Source organism: Oratosquilla oratoria, chromosome 34 (genome assembly GCF_046742065.1).
Source record: "Oratosquilla oratoria isolate Oo_2021 chromosome 34, ASM4674206v1, whole genome shotgun sequence".
Classification (NCBI taxonomy): Eukaryota; Metazoa; Arthropoda; class Malacostraca; order Stomatopoda; family Squillidae; genus Oratosquilla; species Oratosquilla oratoria.
In genome coordinates, this window is record NC_134810.1 from 46699751 (window position 1) to 46727672 (window position 27922).

Consider the following 27922-nt stretch of genomic DNA (forward strand, 5'->3'; position numbering starts at 1 on the left):
CACAAACATCTTTCAGCTGCACCATTTCTTCAACCATTTCCTTCTACTCTTTATTCTGTTCACAACACGGTCGTCCAGCCTCTTCTGGTAGCTTAGAAGTGCTGGGTGGTGACCGCATCGCAGTCTGGCCAAGTGGACTCTGTCCTTTCGTGGGAGAGAGGATTCAGAAGGGTGGATATCAGGGGGTCTGGCATGCAGCAGTGTGTTGTCTTTCAGTGTGTTAATGGAGCGGTGAGTGATATGATTATGAATATGTTTCCGGAGGCTGGTATTTGGTGGTTGTGGAGGAAGAGAAGAGAGTATCTGTGTGTAATAAAGGTCTTTGGGTGTAGTTTTAATGTTTCTTGGTGTGTGTGGGTGTTCTGCTATGTAGTGTAGCGGGTGTGATGTGTTTGTGGTGGCTGCAGCAAGTGTTTGTGTGCCTCTCATGTCGAGGTGGTCCTTGACTTTGAGGACTTTTGTTTCATGGTGTAAATGGTCTGTAGGTGATGTATTTGTGCAGCCTGTAATTGTTTTTAGGGCTTTGTTTTGTATGATTTGAAGGGTGTTGTGGTGTGTCTCACTGAGATTAGGAGCCCATGCAGGACTCGCTGGACGACCGTGTTGTGAACAGCTGCCCAGGATGTAACACTTCACCCCATACCATACAACACATAATGGAAGACTGCATTATACACAATCATGCACGCAAACAACACAACATACACTCTATAAAGGATTTGTGGGAAAACCCAGTTTCGGCTGTGGCCTTCCTTGGGGAGACGGGACTGCTCGGACAGACAGTCTAGGGAACGACAACAACAACAACAACAACAACAACTCTTTATTCTCACTTTCTTGACCAACAGACATTCCTCCTGCATCCGATGCCCCCTTCTCCCTGTCCCTCCACCTTATTCTTTCTCTTCTCCTGCAGTTCACTTTATCTTCTACTTCTACTTCCCACACTCTTTTTGCTCTACTTTCCATATGCCCAAATCAAATCTGAAGGCTCTTTCCACCCCTGCTCTCTGATTCATTTCTACAATTATCCGAGATGAGTTTCTGGAGTACAGTAGGGATTCCAAGGATGGATAGTGAGAAATAAGGAAGTGAGGAGGAGAGTGGGGGTGGATGAAGTTATTTGAGAAGGAAGACCAAAAATGGGATGGATGGATACTGGATCAGGTGAAGCCTTAGGCAATAGGGGGTATGTCTGTTGAGCTGGTGAAGGAGAGGGCAGGAGATGGATGTGAGTAGAGAAAGACTGCAAATGCATGATGAACTGATATGGCACAATGGGATTCCTTTTCATCTTCTCCATTTACTCATCAGGACACAAGGAGGGATGAATGCCTTGTAAATGAAGCAGAGGGGATAAACCATCTTCTGCTGAAGCCCCTGCCATGAATGTGTGTTGTCTTGCTTCTTTGCTAGACTACAAGGATCCAAGATTTTTTTTTTTTTTCTCTCTCTTTTCTTTTGAGATAAAAATAGGTGTGGGATGGGTGGAGGGTGGGTATGTGCTTTGGCCAGCTCCCTATTCTGAGGGAGGAAGCTTTAGGGTATATATATTCAATGAATCAAAGAAAACGCTAAAAAGGAAAATATACTGTAATACTAATAAATGCCACACTTATACTTACTCTGGGTCATTATCCATGTCTGCTTTTGTGAGAACCATTCTGAAAAAATAAATAAATAAATAAATAAATGAATATATAAAAAAAGAAAATAAATAAATAAATAAATAAGTAACTAATAAATACATACATATACCAAAGGCTTTTTTCCCTTTACAAGGGAGGTAGCCAAAAACAAAAGAGTAAAAACCACTCCCACCCATTCCATCCCCACATACTACACTTCCATCCCCCCTTACCTCCCTCTTATCTTGGAAATATAATAAATAAACACATAAATCCTTTGAAAAAGCATATTTGCAAAAATAGTCAGGAATAAACTCAGTCTAGGACTCCTGTGTTTCCTATTCCCACTTACGTCAACCAGTCAGAATGACTCAACAAAATTAAACAAATAAAATAACATGTTAATAAGACTCTCCCCCCCCCATACAATTATCCATTACTTGCAAAGAAAGTCAAATAGAAACAGGAGAAAAAGAATTTCACCCCATTCACTCTCAAAACTTCCCATCCTGCTGTGACAAATTGGGAAGTGAAACACCCCTGGATTATTATTAGTATTCTCCTTTTCTGCACGAGGGGACGGAGAGAGGGGGGGGTTGCCGAATTAACCCATTCAACTCCGATGACAAGATGTCTTGTCATTTGGTCAAATAAAACAAAAAATCATAATAAAACAACAAAATGTTTGATGATCAAACAGCACCAGAAAAATATGACGTCATCAGTCCTCCTCGAGGAGGAGGACTGACGACGTCATATTTTTCTGGTGCTGTTTGATCAAACATTTTGTTGTTTTATTATGATTTTTTGTTTTATTTGACCAAATGACAAGACATCTTGTCATCGGAGTTGAATGGGTTAATGAAGCCGCCTTGCTGTGGATGTGCTGTGTCTTACAACACTGCTTCTGACCAAGGGCAGTGGACAGGATGCAGGGATGACCCGTCATCCAGGAGGTGCCAAGATGAGAGGGAGGGAGGAGGGTGGAGAGGAGTGGAATATGTAGGGGATGGAATGGGTGGGATTGGTTTCTATGTCTTTTTCTTTTTTGGCTAACCCCTGTGTAAGGGGGAAAAAGCCAATGGTATATGTATGTATATATATGTATATGTACATATATATATATAAAATATATATGTATATTTTAAAAGCCAATGTTTGGGTCATCTCCTTGCCTGGCCAGGGCTGTCAGGAACAAACACATTTACCTAGTTGTATTTCACGGGACGGGAGCTATGCTCGTTGTGACCCGTTTTCATATCTCTCCACATCCAATTTATTTTTGAACTCGTGTATAGTTCTGGCATTCACTCTTTCACTGTTTATTTAATTGCATACATCAATCACTCTGTGCAGGAAATTGTTCTTTTTCGGGTCTCTTCTGTAACTGTCCTTCTTTAACTTTTTATCGTGTCCTCTTGTTTCTCTCTTGTCCTTTCAATAGGTCATCTCTATCAAGAACTTCCATCCCTTTCATAATTTTGAAGATGGTCAACAGGTCGCCTCTTTCCCTTCTCTGCTCCAATGTTGACAGCTATAATTTCTCCAATCTTTGTTCATATGTCAAATTTGATAGTGTGGGTGCCATCTTTGTTGCCGCTCTTTGGATTCTTTCTAATTTCTTTGTGTTTTTCTTTGTGCTTGGTGCCCACATTGATATAGCATATTCTAGTTTCAGTCTTATCAATGCAGTAATTATTTTCTTAACCATCTCTTCATCCATGTAGTCAAAGGCCACTTTCATTGATCTTAATAAATTGCAAGTCTCTCCGAATAGTTTATTTACATGTTGTCAGGTGTCAAGTCACTTGAGATGATTACTCCTAGGTCCCTCTCTGAGTTTACTTTCTTTACTTCTTTCTTTCCAATTGTATATTTCCCCGAAACTCTGTTTTTGCATCTTCCAAATTCCATTATGCTACATTTCTCGGTGTTGAAGTTCATCTCGTATTTCTGGCTCCATTCCCAGCATGTTCATGGAATCAAACTTATTACTGCCTGCTCATGAGTTTGACACTGTATCCACTGAGCTACTGCAAACCCAAAACCTTTGCCGCCTCCTCCCATGCACCCTCTCGTGAAACGGGTCACCTTAGTTTATACATTCTTCTGTAACTCTTAGGAGTTAATCTTGATGTGAAACAATTGAGTACCAAAAGTGTAAATAAATCTATATAAGAGCTTTTCCTCCCTTATAGGAGAGGTAGCCAAGTCAAAGGCACCCATTCCACTCCCATCCACCACACCTTTCTTCCCTCTCCTCTTAGCTCCTCATGGATGATGGGTCATTTGTGAGAATCAACACCGTGTGAGATCAAAACATTGGTACGACGTTTCACTTGTTACAGCTTTTTCAAGTACAGACATATGGCAAACACTCTGAGTACATATAGGCCGATGGGGAAGGAACTGGGAGAGGTTATCAGGGAAGGGTGGGTGGTAGGTGGAGGGGCAGAGGGGTGTGTGTGAGAAGGAGACGGGTGGGACTGGTGGAGATAAAGGAGGACATTTCGAACAGATTGTTGAAGTGGACTAAGGGGGACATTACATACATTTGTATAATGCGGGTAACATATGGATGACGGGTGGGACTTGGTGGAGATAAAGGAGGACATTTCGAACAGTTTGTTGAATTAGGCTAAGGGGGACATTTCATACATTTGTATAATGTGGGTAACAGATGGATGATAGGAGGGGCGATGTTGAACATGCCTCTGTTCTGCTCAATGGTTTTGAAGCTTTGAATGGCGGCCACTTCCATGCATTTCCTCCTCACCTGGTTCACTAAAAAGAAGCTCTGCGTTATCCCAATCCATCAGGTGGTCGTTAGTGATCCGGTGGATAACACAGGCGTTGGTGGTGATGTTGTTCCAAGAATCGTAGCAATGCTCCCGGATCCGGGTCTTCAGGTCACGGGAGGTCTCGCCGATATATACTTTATCATATCCAGCACAGGGTATGCGGTAGACACCAACGTTTTTTCCCCACATCTCGTCCCGGCTGTCACTCCTTCTAGAGAGCTCTTTGATAGTCCTGCTGGACTGGCTCACTACCTGAGTGTTGCAACGCCCAAGTGTCCGGGTGAGGGTGGTGGTGACGCTGCTGGCTGGAAGGATAAGCCTCCTAGCTGGATCTTTCGTTGGTTCCCGCCCTTCCATTATTTTGAGTGCCTTTTTCTTGCACTGGTGGATGATGCACTCTGGATATTTTAATTTCTGAAAGACCTCCTTTATGTGCCTAAACTCGTCCTCTAAGAATTCAGGGCTACAAATTCTGAGAGCTCTGAGGTAGAAACCTATAACTTCACCTTTCTTAATACTGAGGTCATGGTGGGAAAGGAAGTGAGTCAAATCGTCCTTATTGGTTGGTTTCCTGTTGACTGTAAATTTTAAAAGATTATCATGTTTGATGATAAGGGTATCCAAAAATGGAAGGGAATCGTTGACTACTTCCTCCAAGGTGAACTGGATGCATGGCTCAACCTCATTCAGTGCCGCTTGGAGTTTGGGGTTGTCAAACTGTCTGGGGGAAATTAGTAGTATATCATCCACATAGCGAAGCCATACTACGTTGTCAGGAACGATATCTGAGAAAGGTCCTGCTTCTAGAAACTCCATGAACAGGTTGGCAAGGACAGTGCTCAAAGGAGAGCCCATGGCCATGCCAAACCTTTGGTGAAAGTAATGGTCCTGGAATTTGAAATAATTGAATTGGACACAAAGCTGTATCAAATCCACAAAGTCATTGGGGGGAATAGGGAGGTCAATGTCGGAACTAGTGATTTTAGCCCTAAGGAGATCAATCGCTTTAAGGGTCGGGACACGTGTGAATAAAGAAATCACATCCAGGCTGGCCAGCTTTTTGTTGCGAGCAGGGACGTTAATTCTATTCAATAGGTCCCCTGAGTGTTTTCAAATGAGCACCGCTGATGGTACCCCAAAAGGTGAGACAAATGTTTGGCCAGCACACCTGCCAGTTTGTGTGGCGCACTCCCGATCCCTGATGTAATGGGTCTCATGGGTATATTGGGCTTGTGGGTTTTTGGGAGCCCATACAGGGTGGCTGGATGTGGGAGGTTTGGCAGGAGGTGAAGTAAACACTTACCAGTTTCTGATTTCCTAAGAATCCTCCTGGCTGCCTTAAGACAAATAACTTCCTTAAGGCAGCCAGGAGGATTCTTAGGAAATCAGAAACTGGTAAGTGTTTACTTCACCTCCTGCCAAACCTCCCACATCCAGCCACCCTGTATGGGCTCCCAAAAACCCACAAGCCCAATATACCCATGAGACCCATTACATCAGGGATCGGGAGTGCGCCACACAAACTGGCAGGTGTGCTGGCCAAACATTTGTCTCGCCTTTTGGGTACCATCAGCGGTGCTCATTTGAAACACTCAGGGGACCTATTGAATAGAATTAAGAGCGTCCCTGCTCGCAACAAAAAGCTGGCCAGCCTGGATGTGATTTCTTTATTCACACGTGTCCCGACCCAGCGATTGACCTCCTTAGGGCTAAAATCACTACTTCTGACACTGACCTTCCTATTCCCCCCAATGACTTTGTGGATTTTTGATACAGCTTTGTGTCCAATTCAATTATTTCAAATTCCAGGACCATTACTTTCACCAAAGGTTTGGCATGGCCATGGGCTCTCCTTTGAGCGCTGTCCTTGCCAACCTGTTCATGGAATTCCTAGAAGCAGGACCTTTCTCAGATATCGTTCCTGACAACGTAGTATGGCTTCGCTATGTGGATGACATACTACTAATTTCCCCCGGACGGTTGGACATCCCCAAACTCCAAGCAGCACTGAATGAGGTTGAGCCATGCATCCAGTTCACCTTGGAGGAAGAAGTCAACGATTCCCTTCCATTTTTGGATACCCTTATCATCAAACATGATAATCTTTTAAAATTTACAGTCAACAGGAAACCAACCAATAAGGACGATTTGACTCACTTCCTTTCCCACCATGACCTCAGTATTAAGAAAGGTGAAGTTATAGGTTTCTACCTCAGAGCTCTCAGAATTTGTAGCCCTGAATTCTTAGAGGACGAGTTTAGGCACATAAAGGAGGTCTTTCAGAAATTAAAATATCCAGAGTGCATCATCCACCAGTGCAAGAAAAAGGCACTCAAAATAATGGAAGGGCGGGAACCAACGAAAGATCCAGCTAGGAGGCTTATCCTTCTAGCCAGCAGCGTCACCACCACCCTCACCTGGACACTTGGGCGTTGCAACATTCAGGTAGTGAGCCAGTCCAGCAGGACTATCAAAGAGCTCTCTAGAAGGAGTGACAGCCGGGACGAGATGTGGGGAAAAAACGTTGGTGTCTACCGCATACCCTGTGCTGGATATGATAAAGTATATATCGGCGAGACCTCCCGTGACCTGAAGACCCGGATCCAGGAGCATCGCTACGATTCCCGGAACAACATCACCACCAACGCCTGTGTTATCCACCGGAACACTAACGACCACCTGATGGATTGGGATAACGCAGAGCTTCTTTTTAGTGAACCAGGTGAGGAGGAAATGCATGGAAGTGGCCGCCATTCAAAACTTCAAAACCAATGAGCAGAACAGAGGCATGTTCAACATCGCCCCTCCTATCATCCATCTGTTACCCGCATTATACAAATGTATGAAATGTCCCTCTTAGTCTAATTCAACAAACTGTCCGAAATGTCCTCCTTTATCTCCACCAAGTCCCACCCGTCATTCATTTGTTACCCGCATTATACAAATGTATGAAATGTCCCCCTTAGTCCACTTCAACAATCTGTCTGAAATGTCCTCCTTTATCTCCACCAAGTCCCACCCGTCCCCTTCTCACACACACCCCCTCTGCCCCTCCACCTACCACCCACCCACCCCTCCCTGATAACCTCTCCCAGTTCCTTCCCCGTCGGCCTATATGTACTCAGAGTGTTTACCATATGTCTGTACTTGAAAAAGCTGTAACAAGCGAAACATCGTACCAATATAGGTTTCGATCTCGCACGGTGTTAATTCTCACAGTCTTGTCGGCTTTTGCCATTGAGTTTCAACATGATGGGTCATCCCTGTATCCTGTCCACTGCACTGGGCCAAAAGCAATGTATTAAGACAGTACATCGACAGCAAAGCTGTTTCACTTACCAGCAACCCTCCCTCCATCCTCCCCCACGCAGAAAAAGAGAAAATGGGAAGAAATCCCTTCAAGCTGTGTCAAAATATCATTCATACATAAGCACCCCACTAACCCCCATCCCTCCTTTCCTTGCATAACAGTATCATCTACACACAATCACCCACCACCCATCCTTATCTCCTGCCTTCTCTCTTCCTTGCTCAACAGAAATTCCCCTCTGTCCCCATGTCCCTTACACCCCATCCATCCATCTCATCCTCAGTCATTCCCTCAAGTTCACTCCATCCACCTCTGGCTTCCATATCTACATCTTTTACCAACCTTTCATCATTCTCTCCATGTGTCCGAACCATCACAATAATCTTTCACCAACCCTGTCATATCCTTTTCCACTCCTGCTCTCCTCATTTCTCACTAACCCGGCCATACTTCTGACAATTCATCTCAAACACATTTAACCTTCTCTCTGCTTCCCTTAAATTCCAAGTTTCTGCACCATTACAAAGCTGTCGGCACAATAACCTTTCATACAATCTCCTCTTTGCATTCGTTACCAAACGCCATTTCTCAAAACATTTTGTAACCCCCAAGGCACTTACTTGCGTCCCTTAATCTACAATTTACCTCTACATCTCCCTTTCCAGCCACATGTGACCCCAAATACCTAAAGCTCTCCAGCCTCTCTCCTTTCAGACTTACTGTCAACTCACTGTCACCCTCCTCTTGTATATCTAATCACCTCAATCTAATTTACCTTAAAGTTTCGCCTATCGCATAACTTCCCAAACTTTGTTACTATCTTAATTCTCCCTCTGATCACACACACATATATATGGGTATAATATATGGTCATAGTTATACATACATATACCAAGGCTTTTTCCCCCTTACAAGGGAGGTAGCCAAAAAGAAAAAGGCATAAAATCACTCCCGCCCACTCCATCCCTGAATACACCCAGAATTAGGAAATATTGAACAAGATAAAAATGGACAGATGGTAATGGTAATACAAAATGGGAATAATAATAATAAAAAAGGAATGATAGCAATAAAATGATTTATGGATAAACAAATGAACAATTAAGATCAATGGAATGATTTGTCAATTATGAAAGAACAACTCATGGTGAATTTTGAAAATTTAAAGGATTATAAAAAATCAAATGAGGGAAATATATATATAAAAAAAGATTATTAAAGCTAAAGCAAATACAGTTTAGAAATCAATTTATATATATATATATATATATATATATATATATATCCAGTAATGTCGTAACACATTAATAAATGCACTAAAAACCCACTGTTGATTCTTAAATCCAATAAACATTGGATTTTTAGTGCATATACATACACATATATATATATATATATAAAGTGAGACTTCTCATTAACGGACGTTAATTAGCTGTGTTTGCGGTGTTTTTTGGTGCTGTTGTTTAGTGCGTGCAATCACTATACCACCCAAAAAACCACTCCAAAACTCCAAAAAAACACGGCAACCACAGCTAATTAATGTCCGATAATGAGAGGTCTCAATGTAGATGTATGACGTTGGCAGTTGCCAACAAGTTTAACAAAATATCATGCCAGGATGGAGCCTATATAAGTATGAAATTTCACTTTTTACAGCCTTGTCAAGTACAGGATAAAACTGTAACAAGTGAAATTTCATACAGGCTCCTAGCATGGTGTTCATTTTGATTTATGTATGTATGTATGTATGTATGTATGTATGTATGTATATATATATGTATATACAACCACTCCTCGTTTAACGACGACAATTGGGACCAGCGCGCTGTCGTTAACCGAAAGTGTATACATATACATACATGTACTGTATGTACAACGTCCAGCAATACATGTATCTTTATTTTTGTGTATTTCCCTCTTTTATACAGTACATTAAAGCTTTATTTACTATTTATTTACGGTGGTTAGGTTCCTAAAATTACCGTATATGACCAAATCCGCGTATGCTGACATTCCATATTTAATACCGGGGCATTTTTTTAGTTTCAACCATGGGCGCAATATAGCAATAGAAAATTAATTATTAATTTTGTAAATTAAAATGTATCAACATAATATGCAATTTTGTGGGCGGAAATGAAAGTAAAAAATACCTTGCTACAAGAAAATATGCTAATGAACAAAGTCGGTAGCATAGGCTCAGGACGCCATCTTGTCGTCTGCCAACGTCTCTCACGACGACAACAATGAGGACAAGCAGGATGACATTTAATTTGCAGGTAATGATTTATTAAACACAGGTTAGGTTAGTTTAGTTTAGGTTAGACGAATTAATTTATCATCCTTTCATTTCTTCGACATCGGCATCTATCATAACAAACATGGTGTACTATTCGTCCGACATGACTTCGTTACTTACGAAATCTGTTTTAGCATTTTTTTTTTCATTTCCACTCACAAAATTGCATATTATGTTGATACATTATAATTTACAAAATTAATGATTAATTTTCAATTGTTGTACTGCGCCCATGGTCGAAACTAAAAATTTACCACTACCGGTATACACAGTACCCCAGGTAGTTTTTGCAAGCTTGCAGGATGGTAATGTAGACCTAAGCTTCAGAACACTTTACCTCACAGCTAATATCTACCGTACAAGTTCATTTATAACACCATACATGTGTCAGATAGGTTTGGATCACCCCGACAATACCTCTCCATCCACACATCAAGTCATGGATGTATTGAATTACTTGCCATTCATTAGTATAAGGAACACAATGCTATTTGTGAAGACTGCCTAATCTTCTAGAACAGGACTTCTTAATCTGGGGTAATTTTACCACCATGGAATATAATCTATTTTTATTGTTCAAGAACTAAGATTGTCAAGTGCTTCTTTGCAAAATTTATGAAATAGTGATTCTCAACTGGGGGCAAACAATCACTGAGAGAGAAATATATATATATATATACAAATATATATATATATATATATATATATATATATATATATATATATATATATATATATATATATATATATATATATAATGCATGGTTACTCAGTTTTTTGTGTTATCCAGATCTGACCCTCAAATTTAATTGTTTTTCGCCTTTCCCCACCACCCCTACAATAATGGGCAAGCAATGGGAAAGCAGGGTTTCTGGGTGGGAAAGCACAAACTTGAGGTGAAATCTAAATGAAGCTGGAGAGGGAGGGAGGGAGGGAGGGAGGGAGGGAGGGAAAGAGAAAGAGAGAGAGAGAGAAAACTAAACTTAATCTAACCTAACCAAACTTTACATAACATAACCTAACCTAGAACCAAATCTTGCCTCCTAAAGAATGTGCACTTACTAACCAGACCCCCCCCCCACCGTAATTTAGATAACGATTTGGTTCTAGGTTAGGTTATGTTATGTAAAGTTTGGTTAGGTTAAATTAAGTTTAGTTCTCTCTCTCTCTCTCTTTCCAGCTTCATTTAGATTTCACCTGAAGTTTGTTTGTGCTTTCCCACCCAGAAACCCTGCTTTCCCATTGCTTGCCCATTATTGAAGGGGTGGTTGGGAAAGGCAAAAAAATTTTTTTTTTTTTTTTTTTTTTTTTTTTGCCAAATTTGAGGGTCAGATCTGATTTTTTTTTTTTTTTGCCAAATTTGAGGGTCAGATCTGAATAACACAAAAAACTGAGTAACCATGCATTACATATATACTGTATATATATATATATTTCTCTCTCTCCGTGATTGTTTGCCCCCACTTGAGAATCACTATTTCATAAATTTTGCAAAGAAGCACTTGACAATCTTGGTTATTGAACAATAAAAATAGATGTATATTCCATGGTGGTAAAATTACTCCAGATTAAGAAGTCCTGTTCTAGAAGATTAGGCAGTCTTCACAAATAGCATTGTGTTCCTTATACTAATGAATGGCAAGTAATTCAATACATCCATGACTTGATGTGCGGATGGAGAGGTATTGTCGGGGTGATCCAAACCTATCTGACACATTGTCCACCCCAGTAGCAGAGTCAGTGGAAACGTGTCTGTGTGTGTGTGTGTGGGGGGGGGGGGTCAGCCCCCCCACCCCTGGCAATACACTGCACACCCCACTGAGGGGTTTAGGATGATTAGCTGGATAACATGCAGCCCACTGGATTGGGGGGTGGGGGGAGGGGGGGGATCAGAGCCCCCTTGGCTTGACATCTTGCAACCCATAGGGAGGTTCATAGTGGACAATGCCTCCCTAGTTAGACATCTTGCACCTAGCTTGCATTGTCTAGTGAATGAGATCTTTGTCTAGGCAGTGTGCACAATCACTGAGGGTCCAGTGACTAGGCAGTGTGTGCATTGTTGGTGTGTAATGGATAGTCCTAGTGACTAGACATTATGTCTTCCATAGGAGGGGGGGGGGAGACCAGGCAACACATACCACACCACGATGTACAGGGGAGAGCCTCCCTCGCTACAGGCAGCATGCATGCCTTTGGGGGACCAAAGGGACAGAAAAACAAAAATTACTATGGAGGTTAGGGTAGGGCATGGGATGGTGAAAATGTTCTTTTTCTGATAGTTTCTTTTGTTTGGTTTGAACAAATTTAATATAGTTGCATATGTATGATTTTATTTGAAAATATTATGTCTGAAGATGTAATTCTACAAAAGTACTTGTTGCCTTTAAGTTTCTTTTCTCCATGTGGTAATTTTGCATACTTTTGTTTCACAGCCATGCAAAAAACAAATATATATATATATGTATATATATATACAGTACTACCTCTCATTAACGTATATTCATTAGCTGTGTTTTCGATGTTTTTGGTGTAGTTTAGTGCTGTGCAATCACTATGCCACCCAAAAACCACTCCAAATCAACAGATTATTCACATCAATGGACACAAATACCCCCCTTTTAGTCCGTTAATGAGAGGTAGTACTGTATATATATACATATACATGTATATGTATGTATATATATATATATATGTGTGTATATATATATATATATATGTGTATATATATATATATATATATATACACATCCATATACATATATATACATACATATACATTATATATACATACATATACATTATATATACATACATATACATTATATATATATATACATACATATATATATATACATACATATATATATATATATATACATATATATATATATATACATACATATACATATATTATATATATATATTATATATATATATATACATACATACATATATGGTAAGACAAATATGTGAGAAAGCTATAGGAAAAGGTAAGGATGTTTTTTGGGCTTTTATGGATCTGGAAAAGGCTTATGATAGGGTAGACAGAAAGGCACTATGGGAGGTTATGCAGATATATGGGATAGGAGGAAAGCTTCTAGGAGCTGTCAAGAGTTTTTATGAGAGTAGTAGAGCTTATCTCAGGATTACAAATGGATAGAGTGAGTGGTTCAAGGTAAAGGTGGGACTTCGTCAAGGATGTGTTATGTCGCCCTGGCTGTTCAACTTTTACATGGATGGGGTAGTGCTAGAGGTAAATGCAATGGCAGTGGGTCAAGGATTGAAGATGGTTAAAGAAAATGGAGAAAAATGGGAGGTGAGCCAGCAGTTGTTTGCTGATGACACTGTGCTTGTGGCAGGATCGGAGGAGGGACTGAGGAAGTTGGTGACAGAGTTTGGGAGAGTATGTGATAGAAGAAAGCTTAAGATAAATGTGGGTAAAAGTAAGGTGATGAGATGTACAAGGGGTGAAAGTTGCAGTAGAGAGAGCGACTGGAGGAAGTGGATAGTTTTAGATACTTGGGTGCAAATGTGGCAGGAAAAGGTGGAGTGAAGGTGGAGGTTGAATGTAGATTGAGAGAAGCGAGTAAATGCCTTGGTGGATTGAAGAGTGTAATGAGGAATAGACATTTGGGAATGGATGCTAAGAGGAGACTGTATGAAGGAGTGATTGTGCCAACAGCACTGTCTGGGGCAAAAACATGGAACATAAGAGAGGAAGAGAGAAGGAGTTTGAATGTGTTTGAGATGAGGTGTCTGAGAAGTATGATGGGGGTTACTAGTGACAAATGAGGAGGTGAGGAGAAGAACGGGGGTGGAAAGGGAGTTGGGAGATAGGGTTGATGAAAGAGTATTAGGATGGTTTGGACACATGGAAAGAATGAGTGAAGAAAGACTAGTAAAAGAGGTATGGAAAGCAGATGTGGAGGGAGTGAACATGAGGGGACGTCCTAGGATGAGGTGTATGGATGGGGTGAAGGGGGCTTTGGGGAAGAGGGGAATCTCTGTTGGGGAAGGACGGGAGAGAACAGAAGACAGAGGTGAATGGAGAATGGTTGTATATGGATGATGCTGTGATGCATGAGGTGGAATGGGCGGGGGGATGGGGGGTGAGGTAGTATGTGTGAGCAAAATTTGACGCAGCCCGAAGGGATTTCTCCCCATCTTCTCCTTTTATGCATGGGGGGACAGAGAGGGGGGGTCGCCAATTTTATGAAGCAGCCTTGCTGTGGATGTGCTGTGTCTTGCAACACTGCTTCTGACCCAGGGCAGTGGACAAGGTGCAGGGATGACCCGTCATTCAGGAGGTGCTAAGGTGAGAGGGAGGGTGAAGGGGTGTGGAGTGTATTCAGGGATGGAATGGGTGGGAATGATTTTATGCCTTTTCCTTTTTGGCTATCTCCCTTGTAAGGGGGAAAAAGCCTTGGTATATGTATGTGTGTATTTATATATACATACATACATACATATACCAAGGCTTTTTCCCCCTTACAAGGGAGGTAGCCAAAAAGGGAAAAGGCATAAAATCATTCCCACCCATTCCATCCCTGAATACACTCCACACCCCTCCACCCTCCCTCTCATCTTAGCACCTCCTGAATGACGGGTCATCCCTGCACCTTGTCCACTGCCCTGGGTCAGAAGCAGTGTCACAAGACACAGCACATCCACAGCAAGGCCATGTCATTAAATCGGTGACCCCCCCCTCTCTGTCCCCCCATGCATAAAAGGAGAAGATAGGGAGAAATCCCTTCGGGCTGCGTCAAATTTTGCTCACACATACTACCTCACCCCCCATCCCCCCCCACCCATTCCACCTCATGCATCACATCATCATCCATATACAACCATTCTCCATTAACTTCTGTCTTGTCCTCTTCCGTCCTTCCTCAACAGACATTCCCTTCTTCCCCAAAGCCCCCTTCACCCCATCTATCCACCTCATCCTAGGACGTCCCCTCATGTTCACCACCTCCACATCTGCCTTCCATACCTCTTTTACTAGTCTTTCTTCACTCATTCTTTCCATGTGTCTCAAATACATTTAAACTTTTCCTCTCTGCCTCTTAAATTCCAAGTCTCTGCCCCATACATTCCCATCAACACAATCACCCCTTTGTACAATCTCCTCTTTGCATCTGTTCCCAGTTGCCTATTTCTTATAACATATTTTAGTTCCCTGAGGCCTTTACTTGCTTCTCTCAATCTACAATTTACCTCCACCTCTATTCCTCCCTTTCCAGCCACATGCAACCCCAAAGTACCTAAAGCTATCCACTTCCTCCAGCCTCTCTCCTTTTAGATTTACTTGCAACTCACTGCCATCCTTTCTGATCGAAAGACGGATTTTTCCTTTACCTGATTGTTTCAAGTTAGTAAGGTGTGAAAGTTATGTCAACAAAATATTAACACCAATCCAACTGAAAAATTAAACAATCTTTTATGTGTGTTGATTAAAGAACATACATATACCAAAGGCTTTTTCCCCCTTTCAAGGGAGTTAGCCAAAAAGAAAAAAGGCATAAAAACCATTCCCACCCATTCCATCCCTAAATACACTCCACTCCCCTCCACCCTCTACCTCTTATCTTGGCACCTTGAGTGGTGAAATTAAAACTATCTAGTTTTCTGCCTAAGATTATTTTATGTCCACATAAATTTCAAAACATTACTTTAAGATCAAAATTTTAATTTATACACCATGGGCTTTTTCCCCCTTACAAGAGAGGTAGCCAAGTCAAAAGGCGATTACCCATACCCGCTCATTTCACTCACATCCACCACCATATCTTTCCCATCGTCTTAGCTCCTCATGGATGATGGCTTATCCCTGCATCCTGCCCACTGCCCTGGGTCAGAAGCAATGCAGTAAAACACAACACATCCAAAGTAAGGTTGCTTCACTAAATTGGTGACCCCCCTCCCATCTCCATCCTCTCATGTTGAAAAAGATAAGATGGGGGCAAATCCCTTCAGGCTGCATCAAAATAGCATTCATGCATACCCACTCCTTACACCCCTGTCCCCTCCCTTCCTTGCATCCCATTATTATATATACACAGCCATTCTCCATACACCTCTATGAGTACTATTTCAGAAGTGCACACCTCTGCGATATAGCATTAGAATATTAAATATTAATATTGTAAATTATAATATATTAATGTTATACAAGTTTTTCTTGGTGGAAATCAGTTAAGAAAAGTTTCTAAAACCAAATATACTACCAAACAAATCTGCACTCATAGGATCAAGATGCTGTGTCCAGTCCTGCTATAAGCAAATACACTACTGAATGAAGCTGTGACATAGGACAGTACTTGTGTCAGTACCTCACACAGTACATAGTTTAAATCAGTGCTACAGAGCTGAGATTCATGCATTGCAACTCCTGTACATCCCAGTGTTATCAGATACCAAAACCAGCTGTCAATCTCCCTGACAATGATGAAAGTGATGACCTTTAGAATTACAATTACCACATTATTAAATACAGGTTAGGTTAGATTAGAATAGATGAATTTATCATACTTTAATTTCTTCAACCACCACACCTATTAAAAAAAGATGGCATCTCAATCAGTCCTGGCGGCTTCTTTCATAAGTGTATTGCTTTTACCAACCTTACCTGTTATTGATTTCTGCCAAGAAAAATGTATATGACGTGGATTATTATAATTTACAAAATTAATATTTTCCTAATGCTATATCATGGAAGTGCACACTTCCAAATATTTACCCCCTATAGTCTGCCATTTCCCTTGCTCAATGACCATTTCACCCCATCCATCCACCTCAGGCTCGAGAGTTTAATGGATGAACTAGATAACATCAAGTGAGACATCATGGGACTGAGCCAAGTCCAATGAGCAGAAGAAAAACTGATACAGTTACAAGATAGTCACCACCTGTTCTACTATTGAGGTAAGTAAAAAGAAAGATCTAGTGGAGGATTCTTGATAGATCAAGAGGATGCTGGTAACATAGTCAAATTCAATAGTTTATCAGACAGAGTTGCTTGGATTGCGATTGGGCTTTGTAAAAGGTACATTAAAAATAGTTCAGGTTTATTTACCAATTTCACAGAGTTCAGACAATGAAACAAAATCCTTTAATGATCATGTCAGGTAATGGATTATGAAAATAGTACATGTTGGTAATAGGCAACTTTAAGGCCAAAGTGGGGAAGAAGATGGTAGATGAGTCATACATTGGAAACTTGGAGGTGAGAAAAATGAGAGAGGAGATGTTACGTCAATTTTGCGGAGAACTACAACATGAGAACAATGAACACTTTCTTGCAAAAGTGTGGATGTCATAAATAGCCCTGGAGAAGTCCAAACAGAACAACAAAGAACAAAGTAGACTTCAAATTAGGATGTGAGAGCAAGAACATTAATAATGTTATGGTCATAAAGTCAACATAGGAAGTGACCATAGAATGGTAGGTTGCACAGATAAATACAATATCAGAACCAAGAGAAACAAACTAGACTTAAAAAAGAAAATAAGCCTGGCAAAGGTTAATGATAACAAGAAGGAATTACAGTTAGAAATTAAAAATAGATCTGAAGCCCTAAGAATTATTGAGGACACCAATGAAGGCATGAATGTGAATTTGGTGAACATTATTAGGGAATCTGCAGAAAGAGTAGGAAGCACAAAAAGTACTAGTGAAAACAAATACTCCAAAGCTACAGATGACCTAATCAAAAGAAGATTGACTATGCAGCAGTCGTGGGCATTGCGATAAGTAAAGCGATAATATTGCTTTAACCTGAAAAATTTATTGTTTATATTTATTGCTTTCAAATTTCCCGCAATAAATCCAGCGATAAAATAGAAGACGAAAAAATGTTATGGCGGGAGGTTACAGGCTCATTGTTACGCAGCAAACAGATATGGTGTTTTAAGTGTACAAAAGAGGTTTTTAAATGCATAAGTAGCCAAAATAGAGTATTTTTGGATTTATCGCAGGATTTGTTGCTTATCGCTTTAAGGTATCTTGGAAATTTATTGCTTCATCGTTATAGGACTAATTTATCGCTTTATCATTATCGCTGCCCACCATTGCTATGCAGATTAGCAACAGGAGAAAAAATAGAGAAAAGAACTAAACAAGCTTATCAACAGGCAGAGTTCAGAGAAAGGAAAGAAACTTGGATGAAATAGAAGAAACTATTTGGAATGGTAAAAGCATTAGAGGGACCAAGTGCAGACATGCTTTAGGAAGACAACACATGATATGTTTGAAACAGAGAAAACCATTGTTGAGTCAGTAAATTCATCTGTAGATGTACTGTACCAGAAACTACAAAGTTGAGTTTGCTCTAAAAAATATATGAAACAAGGAAAAACACCTGAGGAGGATGGTATATCGGTGGATCTTTTGAAAGATGGAGGGAAAGTAGTTCATACTAAGTTAGCTCAGTTGTACATCCAGTGCTTACGTCAAGAGAGCATTCCTGAATCCTGGTGCAATGCTCTAGTGATTTTGATTCATAAAAAAGGAGACCAGAAGGACTTTAATAACTATTGACCAATCAATTTGCTATTCTCCAAGATCCTTACAGACCAAGTCAAGTTTTAGATAGAAATCAACCGACAGAACAGGCAGGCTTTATAAGCAGATGTTCGAGTAGATCATTTGTAGGTGACTAATCGGGAAAATTACAATACAATATACATCTTTATTTAGCTAATGTAGATTATGAGAAGACCTTTAACTCAGTAGAACAAATAGCAATACTAAACTTGCTATGTAATCAGGGTATGAACATATCCGTAGGGTTCTTGAAAAGATTTATGCAAGGTACCACTGTAATTCAACTACATATACAAAAAAGATCAAGAAAGGAGTATGGCAAGGCAATACAATTTCACCCAAATTATTTACAGCTTGCTTGGAAGAGACTTTCAGAAGGTTGAGTTGGGAAGAGAAAGGTTTGAATATTATTGGTGAATATTTTAACCACCAAGATTTATGGACATTATTATTTCAGAAAGAGCAGAAGACTTGCAAGATTAGTGATCTAAACAAGAAAGTCTCAAAGTAGGTTTAAAAATGAAGAGTAAAACCAATGTGATGTTCAATACGAAAGTTTAAAGTAAAGAGATTATAATCGATGGTGTGTCTCGAAGAAGTTAAGAGTATAATTATATAGGCCAGATGGTGAAAGTGACCAAAGATCATGATAATGAAATAAAAAGGTGTATTACAATTGGTTAGAAAGTGGTTTAATAAAATCCTGACAGGCTATTTATCTTTATGTTTGAAATTTAAAGTTTACGATCAATGTATTCTACCAGCAATATAATCTACAGGTGTGCAACTTAGAAACTGATGAAGGCAATAAAGACAAAACTAAGGAGTGTACAGAGGAGAATGGAGAGATCAGTGATGGGAATAATGCTGGGAGACCAAAAGAGAAGTTGGGCAAGAGAGCATGCTAGAAAGATATTGTGGAGGCAGGACAAGAGAGGAAGTGGAATTGCGTAAGTAAGTTAGCATGAATGACGGATGAACAATGGAGCATATTACTGAGTGGACACCACAAGATGGGAATTGTGGAAAAGGGAGACCAGACAGAAGGTGGAGAGATGATGCAGAGAAGCTTGCAAATGATGTGGCAAAGGTTGGGATGGTCATGTGAATCATTGAATACTATGAAAGAGGTCTTTGTTCAGCATTGGACTCATGATGGCAGCTCTGATTGATTTGATATGATCCATCTCATCCTTGATCCCTTCAATTCACCCCCCCCCCCAAACCTCTGCTTTCCACACCCTTATTTCTAATCTTTCATCACTCATTCTTTCCATATGTCCAAACCATCCCAATACTCTTTAATCAGTTCTATTTGCCATCTCCTTTTCCACCCAAGCCCTCCATCTCACCTTGTATCTCACTCTATCTAACCTTGTAATCCCTACCATACTTTTCAGACATTCCATCTCAAACACATTTAAACTTTTCCTCACTGCCTCTCTTACATTTCTTATTTCTGCCCCATTCAGTTCTGTCAGCACAATCACCCCTTCATATAGTCTCTTTGCACCCCTTCCCAAATGCCTATTACTCATGACACTCTAATCTCCCAAAGCATTTAATAGTATTTCTTTCCTCCTCTATAATACAAGTAACAAAATGCTACAAGAGATCTACACTGGGAGTAATTAAGATTCTGTGTAAATTAAATCCAGAGAAATCACCAGGTGATGATAATGTACATCCAGCAGTGTTAAACAAATTGGGAGGACTGGCAGCACAACCACCAAGTTATATTTTTAAGAGAAGTTTGGAGATTGGAAAAGTACCAGATGGTTGGAGGATGGCAAATGTGACACCTCTATCCTTAAAAAGGGATCAAAGAGGCTTGCTTCCAACTACAAACCAATTAGCTTGATATCTCAAGTGAGCAAGGTTGTGGAAACTTTCATTAGAGATGCAATAAAGCATCTTGAGGAACAAACTGATCAAAAGGAACTACCGGTAAGCACATTTTTTTTTTATCAGGCAGACATAGATGATAATAGTTTCTCACATCCTCAAGTTTCCTAATGATTTGAAAATTTTTAATGAAGTAGTAACACAGGAAGATACCAAACGCTTACAGGACGACTTAAGTGGAATGTATACTTGGTTAGAGACCTGGCAAATGTTATTTAATGTGGAAAAGTGCAAGTGTGTCCATATTGGCCATGGAAACACATTAATCAAACAAACTTGGGGAGCAAGAAATTATGGATGTAGAACAGGAGAAAGATTTGGGGGTAAAAATAAGTTTATTGCTGAAGTGGTTTCAAAGGCCAACCAGGTACAGTGTCCTCCTTATACTGTAATTCTTTATCCGGTAAATTCACATTTACGGTATTTGTAATTGCTATCCTCAATTCTATTTACGGTAAGAAAAATTCACAGATACGGTATCTGCTAGATATTTTGTAGAGGAAAGAGCAGGGAGAAGGTACGTCTGCCATATCCTATTATTACATGTTATAATGCGTTCAGTATACGGTAATTTCAATTTGTGGTAAGATTTTCAGGAACGCCTATGTACCGTATAACGAGGACTTACTGTAATGGGAAATATCAGAAGAACAACTGAGTATACGAGCAAAGACAACATAGTAAATTTGTATAAATCCCTGGTACGAGCCCATTTAGAGTACTGCCATCAAGCATGGAGACCTTGTTCTTACATGGAAAATGATACACGACACTGATTAGGTGCAAAGAAGGATGACAAGAATGTTGCACATTATTATGGATGATCACTACAAAGAGAGACTGAAGAAAACTGGGCTTGTGACAATAGAAATGTATTTTATTTATTTACATTATTATAGTTTTTATTTATTCATTTATTATTCTTTTTTGCATCCAACCTAGATATGGACCAAAAGGTCTCCTGTCAGCATGCTCCGCCTTGGTAATCCTTTGTATCTAAAAATAATGAAGGGACTGGAGTGTTCAGGGGTCAAGGTCCTTTTTCAACGTGGATCAGGGAACAAATAGAGGACATCCAATTAAAATATTTAAACAATGACCATGACTTGACATAAGGAAGTACTTTTTCTCAAATAGAATTGTTAACAAGTGGAACAATATACCAAGCGAGGCAACTGCAGCAAATACAGTAAATGTTATGGCCAAAAAAGGTCAGTTAATAAGGCAAATGGGGGGATTACTGCCATGATCCAAGGCAGACCACCTCAAAAGCAATAGCGCAAGGTGGCGCTGGTAAGATACACACTCCAGCGAGAAGTTCAAATGAAGTAACAGCAACATCGTATTACCATATAATGAATCCATTAACTCAGGGTCTCAAAAACCTAACCACCAAATTAAAATTATATACAATTACCCAAACAGTAGTAACACAGGAAGATACCATATGCTATTTTCAGAAAGGGGCTAAACTGATAGGGATTTGTCTACAAGAATAAAGAAACACAGGAGAGATTTGGGAGAAAAAAAAAAAAAAAAAAAAAAAAAAAAAAAGTGTGTGCAAACACTATTCAAGATTTTAAGAAAAAACTTGATGCTAAAAGATACAAAGACGGGTAACCACAAGCATAGCTCCCTTCCCGTATAATACAACCAGGTAAATACAAAAACTCCATTAAACATGGACAAGTCAACTCCACCGTGTTCCTTCATACCAGCCAAGAAGACCACAGAATGGATTGGGATAATGCCGCTAATATATTCAAATCACAATGTAGCTTTCGTAGGAAAATTGTGGAATCTTCCTTAATCAAACATTTTCCTCACTTCAATACCTCAAATGGTCAGTGGCCCCCCAGATTGCATTACGAGGATAGCAGTCAATAAACTCAAGAGCAGTCAGACAAAATACCACTAACTGTCCATCCTTGACCCAACCACATCAAGAGCATGTAAATTGAGTCCCCCCCCCACACTTTTATCCCGTCCCCCTTTTCCGTACTCCTCACTACCTCATTTATACCTGTACTCTACCTTCTTTTAACCATTCTGCTGAAGAGGACTTACAGATAGTTGTCAAAAAATATATGGATCTTCTGTATTTATATATCCGCTAATAGGTTTTAAGTGTATACTTACAGGCAGTCATTTGGGTGGGGGCAATGTCCAAACAAGAAGTGAGAAAGGCTGTGGTACGTTCTGTAATATATAGTGTTCAGGACGTTTTGAAAACGGCAATACGTGTAGGACATACGTCCGGTAACCGAAGCCACTTTTTTTTTTCTTTTTTTATGCGGTAATTTCTACCCTTTCCAATTTACAGGCGTATTTCGACAATACGTCTCCCAGGACGTTTCCTCCGGTAACCAAGGAAGTTCTAGAAATTTCTACCCTTTCCAATTTACGGGCGTATTTCGACAATATGTCTGCAGGACGTTTTCTACGGTAACCAGTTACCAAGGATCCAAGTTCTAGAAACTTCTACCCTTTCCAATTTACGGGCGTATTTCGACAATATGTCTGCAGGACGTTTTCTACGGTAACCAAGGATCCCAGTTCTAGAAAATTCTACCCTTTCCAACTTAATTGTTTCTTTTTGTGGGAACTGCGCAACCTAGAGAGCTCACGTGACTGCTTGCATTTTTTTTTCTCCCTTTAATACAATATATATATATATATATATATATATATATATATATATATATATATATATATATATATATATATATATATACACATGTCGTAACCTTTATAAACTTGTTAAAACATGTGTACCAATGTTGAATGTACGAACGGCACCATCTCCCATAAGCGAAAACGTTTTGGAGATCCCTTCGCCCTCCCGCAAAAATAATTTTATTTTTTTCGTTTTATATAGAGTTTCATTGTTCTACATCGTCAAAAATATGTCTAACAACATCCTCAAATTTCGCATTTTCGTACTCCCATAAGATTACATATAGAAATTGTCTGGGATTCATCAAATACTCGGTAAATCTTTGAATACCCAAGTTGCCTCACATAATACTAAAAATGGCTACTTCCAAGTACATTATGATTATACTGCATGTATTTGGTTTATCAATACACTTCAACATGTACCTAATATACGGAATCTGTATAACAGTTCGCAAATACATGAAATACCCTAATAGCACTAAGCTTAGTAAACGTCTGGAGAAATATCCGTGCTTGCGTGATTCTAGAATTTTACGATTTTCTACCTGTCACTTACCTGCTAAGTCAGTCAAGTGAGAGTTGAACACTGATGTCAAATGAGCGAATAATAAATTAAAGGTTATAGTCACTTCAAACGTAACACAATTCAGACAGCACTGATAAATGTACGACTGTTCGCCTTGTCTTTCAGACTTCGAGTCTGTTGTCTAAGCTGAAACCCCTACACAGCTTTCGTATTAGTGTTGCCAGCTTGCTTTTAGAAGCGACTATATGCCAAACCATAAAAAAATGGGTACTTTCGAATTAATTACTTTTATATCAGTGAGGTTAGATTAATTAAAAAAATGCATACCACTGGTTAATTCAGGTGCCTATTAGTGATAGTTCTGAATGATGGATATGTGAAAGAATTACCTCCCTGCCGCCCCGTTTAAAATCTGTCAACCCCGCGAAAAAATAGATTACAAAGTAGGAGCATGCCGATTGCCGACAGGAGACCTTTTGGTCCATAATTAGGTCGGATGCGGAAAAATCATAATAATGATAAATAAATAAATAAACAAATGAAAAATCATAACAGCATAAATAATAATAAATAAATGCATAAGTAATATTTAAATAATAAACAAACAGGTAAATAGTCAATAATAATAAATTGACTGATAAAAAAAATAATAAATGAAAATACAACAATAATAAACGGACAGACAAATAATAAACAATATAAAATAAATGGCAGGCATTACAGCATCTTGCTTAGGTATTTATCTTAAAGAATCTTAAAGCTTTGAACTGAACTACATTGCACTGCTTCGGCAGAAACTTTATTCCATTCCTTAATTATATGATTGTTTCTACCCACTTCCAAATTAAATATATTTCCTGACAGTTTGAGACCATTGTTTCTAGTCGGATTCTCATTCAGCATGAAAAATTTGTCACTTTTGATGTTTTCCATCAGATCCACATGTTTTGTCCAACACATTCATATGTTTTCGTCGATTCTCGTATGATTTTTTCTATATATATGGAATCAGTTTTGTGGCTCGCCGTTGTACTTTTTTCTAATCTGTCAACGTCTTTAACGAGATTCAGTGATCATACGGACAAACGGCATATTCCAAATATGGACAAACTAACAATTTATATAGCTTGTTAATGAGAGGTGGACTTTTGAAATCAAAAGATCAAGCAATCAGTCCTAGAATCTTGTTTGCTTTCCCAGAGGCTGAAATACACCACTTAGATTATTTGAGGTCGTTACTGATAGAAAGAAGGGTAGTGAATGGTGGGATGAGGAAACAAAGAAGGTTGTAGAAGATAAGAAGCGAGCTTTCACAGATTAGTTACAAAATAGGACGAGGGAGTCATATGAGAGGTACAAAGAAAAGAAAAGAGAAGTAAAGCACAATACTCTCATCCACCCCATTTCCCAACTCCATTATAACCCCTGTTCTCCTCCTCACCTCCTCATTTCTCAGTCTATCCAGCCATGTAACCCCCATCATACTTCTCAGACACATCATCACAAACACATTCAAACTCCTTCTCTCTTCCTCTATTATGTTCCATGTTTCTGCCCCATACAGTGCTGTTGGCACAATCACTCCTTCATACAATCTCCTCTTAGCATCCATTCCCAAACGTCTATTCCTCATTACACTTTTTAATCCACCAAGGCATTTACTCGCTTCTCTCAATCTACATTCTACCTCCACTCCACCTTTTCCTGCCACATTTGCACCCAAATATCTGAAACTATCCACTTCCTCCAGTCGCTCTCCCTTAATGCTCACTTCCAGTCTACTGCCACTTGCATCCCTTGTACACCTCGTCACCTTACTTTTACTCACATTTATCTTCAACTTTTTTCTTTCACACACTCTCCCAAACTGTGTCACCAACTTCCTCAATCCCTCCTCCGATCCTGTTACAAACACAGTGTCGTCCGCAAACAACAGCTGGCTCACCTCCCACTTTTCTCCATTTTCTTTAAACGTCTCCAATCCCTGACCCACCACCCTTGCATTTACCTCTCGCACTACCCCATCTATGTATAAGTTGAATAGTCAGGGCAGCATGATACATCCCTGACGAAGTCCCACCTTTACCTCGAACCACTCACTCTCTCCATTTCTAATCATGACACATGCCCTACTACTCTTGTAAAAACTCTTGACAGCTCCTAGCTTTCCTCTTATCCCGTATATGTGCAAAACCTCCCACAGTGCCTTTCTGTCTACCCTATCATAAGCCTTAACTAGATCCATAAAAGCCCCAAAACCATCCTTACCTTTTCCTATAGCTTTCTCACATATCTCTCTTACCACAAAAAAATCTGATCTACGCAGCCTCTACTATCCTAAAACCACACTGTTCCTCGCCACTTACTCCCTCTGTTCCTCTTCTAATCCTCTCAATCAAGATCCTCACATAAGCCTTCCCAACTACACTTAACAAGCTAATCCCTCTGAAACTACTACACTCACACTTGTCCCCTTTTCCCTTGTAAAGTGGAACTATACAGGCACTCCTCCAGTCCTCCGGCACTCTATCCTCTCTCCAGCAAACATTAAATAACCTCACCAACCAGTCCACCATCACTGTACTTTTTTTTTTTTTTTTTTTTTTTAGACATTCTGCATGGCATCCATCCAGACCAGGTGCCTTGCCTGCTTTCATCATCTTAACAACTGCCTTCACTTCATCCTTTCTTATTTCTCAATTTTTCTCACTCATCACTGTCATTTTCTTAGCATTTCCCACTGCAGCTATCTTTCCCTCCCCATCCTCCTTCACATTTAGCAACTCCCTAAAATACTCTGCCCATCTTCCCCTTACTGCCTTCTCTTCCATTATCATCTCTCCATCTGCACCTTTTACCTTTTCTTCTCTACTTGATTCGCCTCCTCTTCCTCTCTTAATTTCTTTCCAAAATATCGTTTTATTACTTTCAATATCTTCTGTCATACTCTTACCCCATTTCACATCTGCTCTCCTCTTTGCCTCCTTTACCTTGTGCTTTACTTCTCTTTTCTTTTCTTTGTACCTTTCATATGACTCCCTCACCCTATTTTGTAACCAATCTGTGAAAGCTCGCTTCTTCTCTTCTACAACCTTCTTTATTTCCTCATTCCACCATTCACTTCCCTTCCTTTTATTTCATCCCGTCCTTCTTGTTCCACCCACCATCTTTACACATTTTGTGACTCCCTCCTTGAACCATCCCCATTCCTCCTCCACTCCTACTTCTACTCTATCCTTCACTCCTTCCCACTCCTCTCTCAGCTTCTTCTTGTACTCCTTCTTTTTATTTAAAGAGTTCACTCTAAGCACCTCCCTACCTTTTGTCCTTTTCCTCTTTCTCCATCTATCCTCCACTCTTAACTTACCTTCCACCAAAAAATGATCTGATATTCCCCCACCCTCTCCCCTTAGGACATGTACATCCTTAACTCTTCCTATCATACTCCTATCTACCACTACATAGTCCATTAACGCTCTATCTACCACCCTTCCATCCACCACCCTCTCCCATGTGTACTTATGCTTGACTTTCTTCCGAAACACTGTATTTGTTATCAACTCTCTTTTTAGACACATCTCCACCATCAACTCTCCACTACTATTCTTTCCTGGAACTCCACATTTCCCAACCACTCCGTCAATTGGTTCATTTCCTATCCTAGCATTAAGGTCTCCCAATACTATTACATTGGCATTCCTCCCTAATCCCTCTATGCACTCATTTAAATCTATCCAAAAAGCCTCTTCTCACTACCAGGCCCATGTACACTTACAATAGCCCACGTCTCCTTTCCCAGTTTCACCTTCATCCACATTATCCTTGAGGAAACCTCCTTCCACTCCACTACACGTTTACCTATCTCTTCAATTACTAATATAGCCACCCCTTCTCTCCCTCGTCCTCTCTTCAAACCTCCCAATTACACTCCCAAACTCACACTCACCCTTCCCTCTCAACTTAGTTTCACTCAAAATCAACACATCAATCTTTCTTCTCACAAACCTACTACCTATCTCTTCCCTTTTACTCTCATTTTTACCACATCCGCGCACCTTAAAAGACCCAAACCTTAGGGTGCTGGTTGGAAAAATCCTAGACTCTCTTATGCCTTTACTTTTTTTTAGTAATGTCCCCTGTGGGGCTACAGGGAGTGGGATGCCTGGTCCCAATCCCCGTCCCACTTTTCTCGCCTTTTACGATCCAAGTGTACTTGGTGGCAGTACTCT

At 39.9% G+C, this 27922-nt stretch overlaps 1 protein-coding gene across 1 annotated transcript in view; it reads right to left on the reverse strand.

Annotated features, from left to right (window-relative positions):
- Positions 1-23088, reverse strand: part of LOC143018292 (uncharacterized) — a gene marked incomplete at its 3' end in the record, with an annotated part of 60442 nt that extends 37354 nt beyond the window's left edge. The window contains 2 exon segments of the mRNA XM_076173625.1: positions 1626-1664; positions 22628-23088. Of these exon segments, the coding sequence (XP_076029740.1) occupies positions 1626-1664; positions 22628-22740 (152 nt within the window).
- Between the last annotated feature and the right edge of the window lie 4834 nt (positions 23089-27922).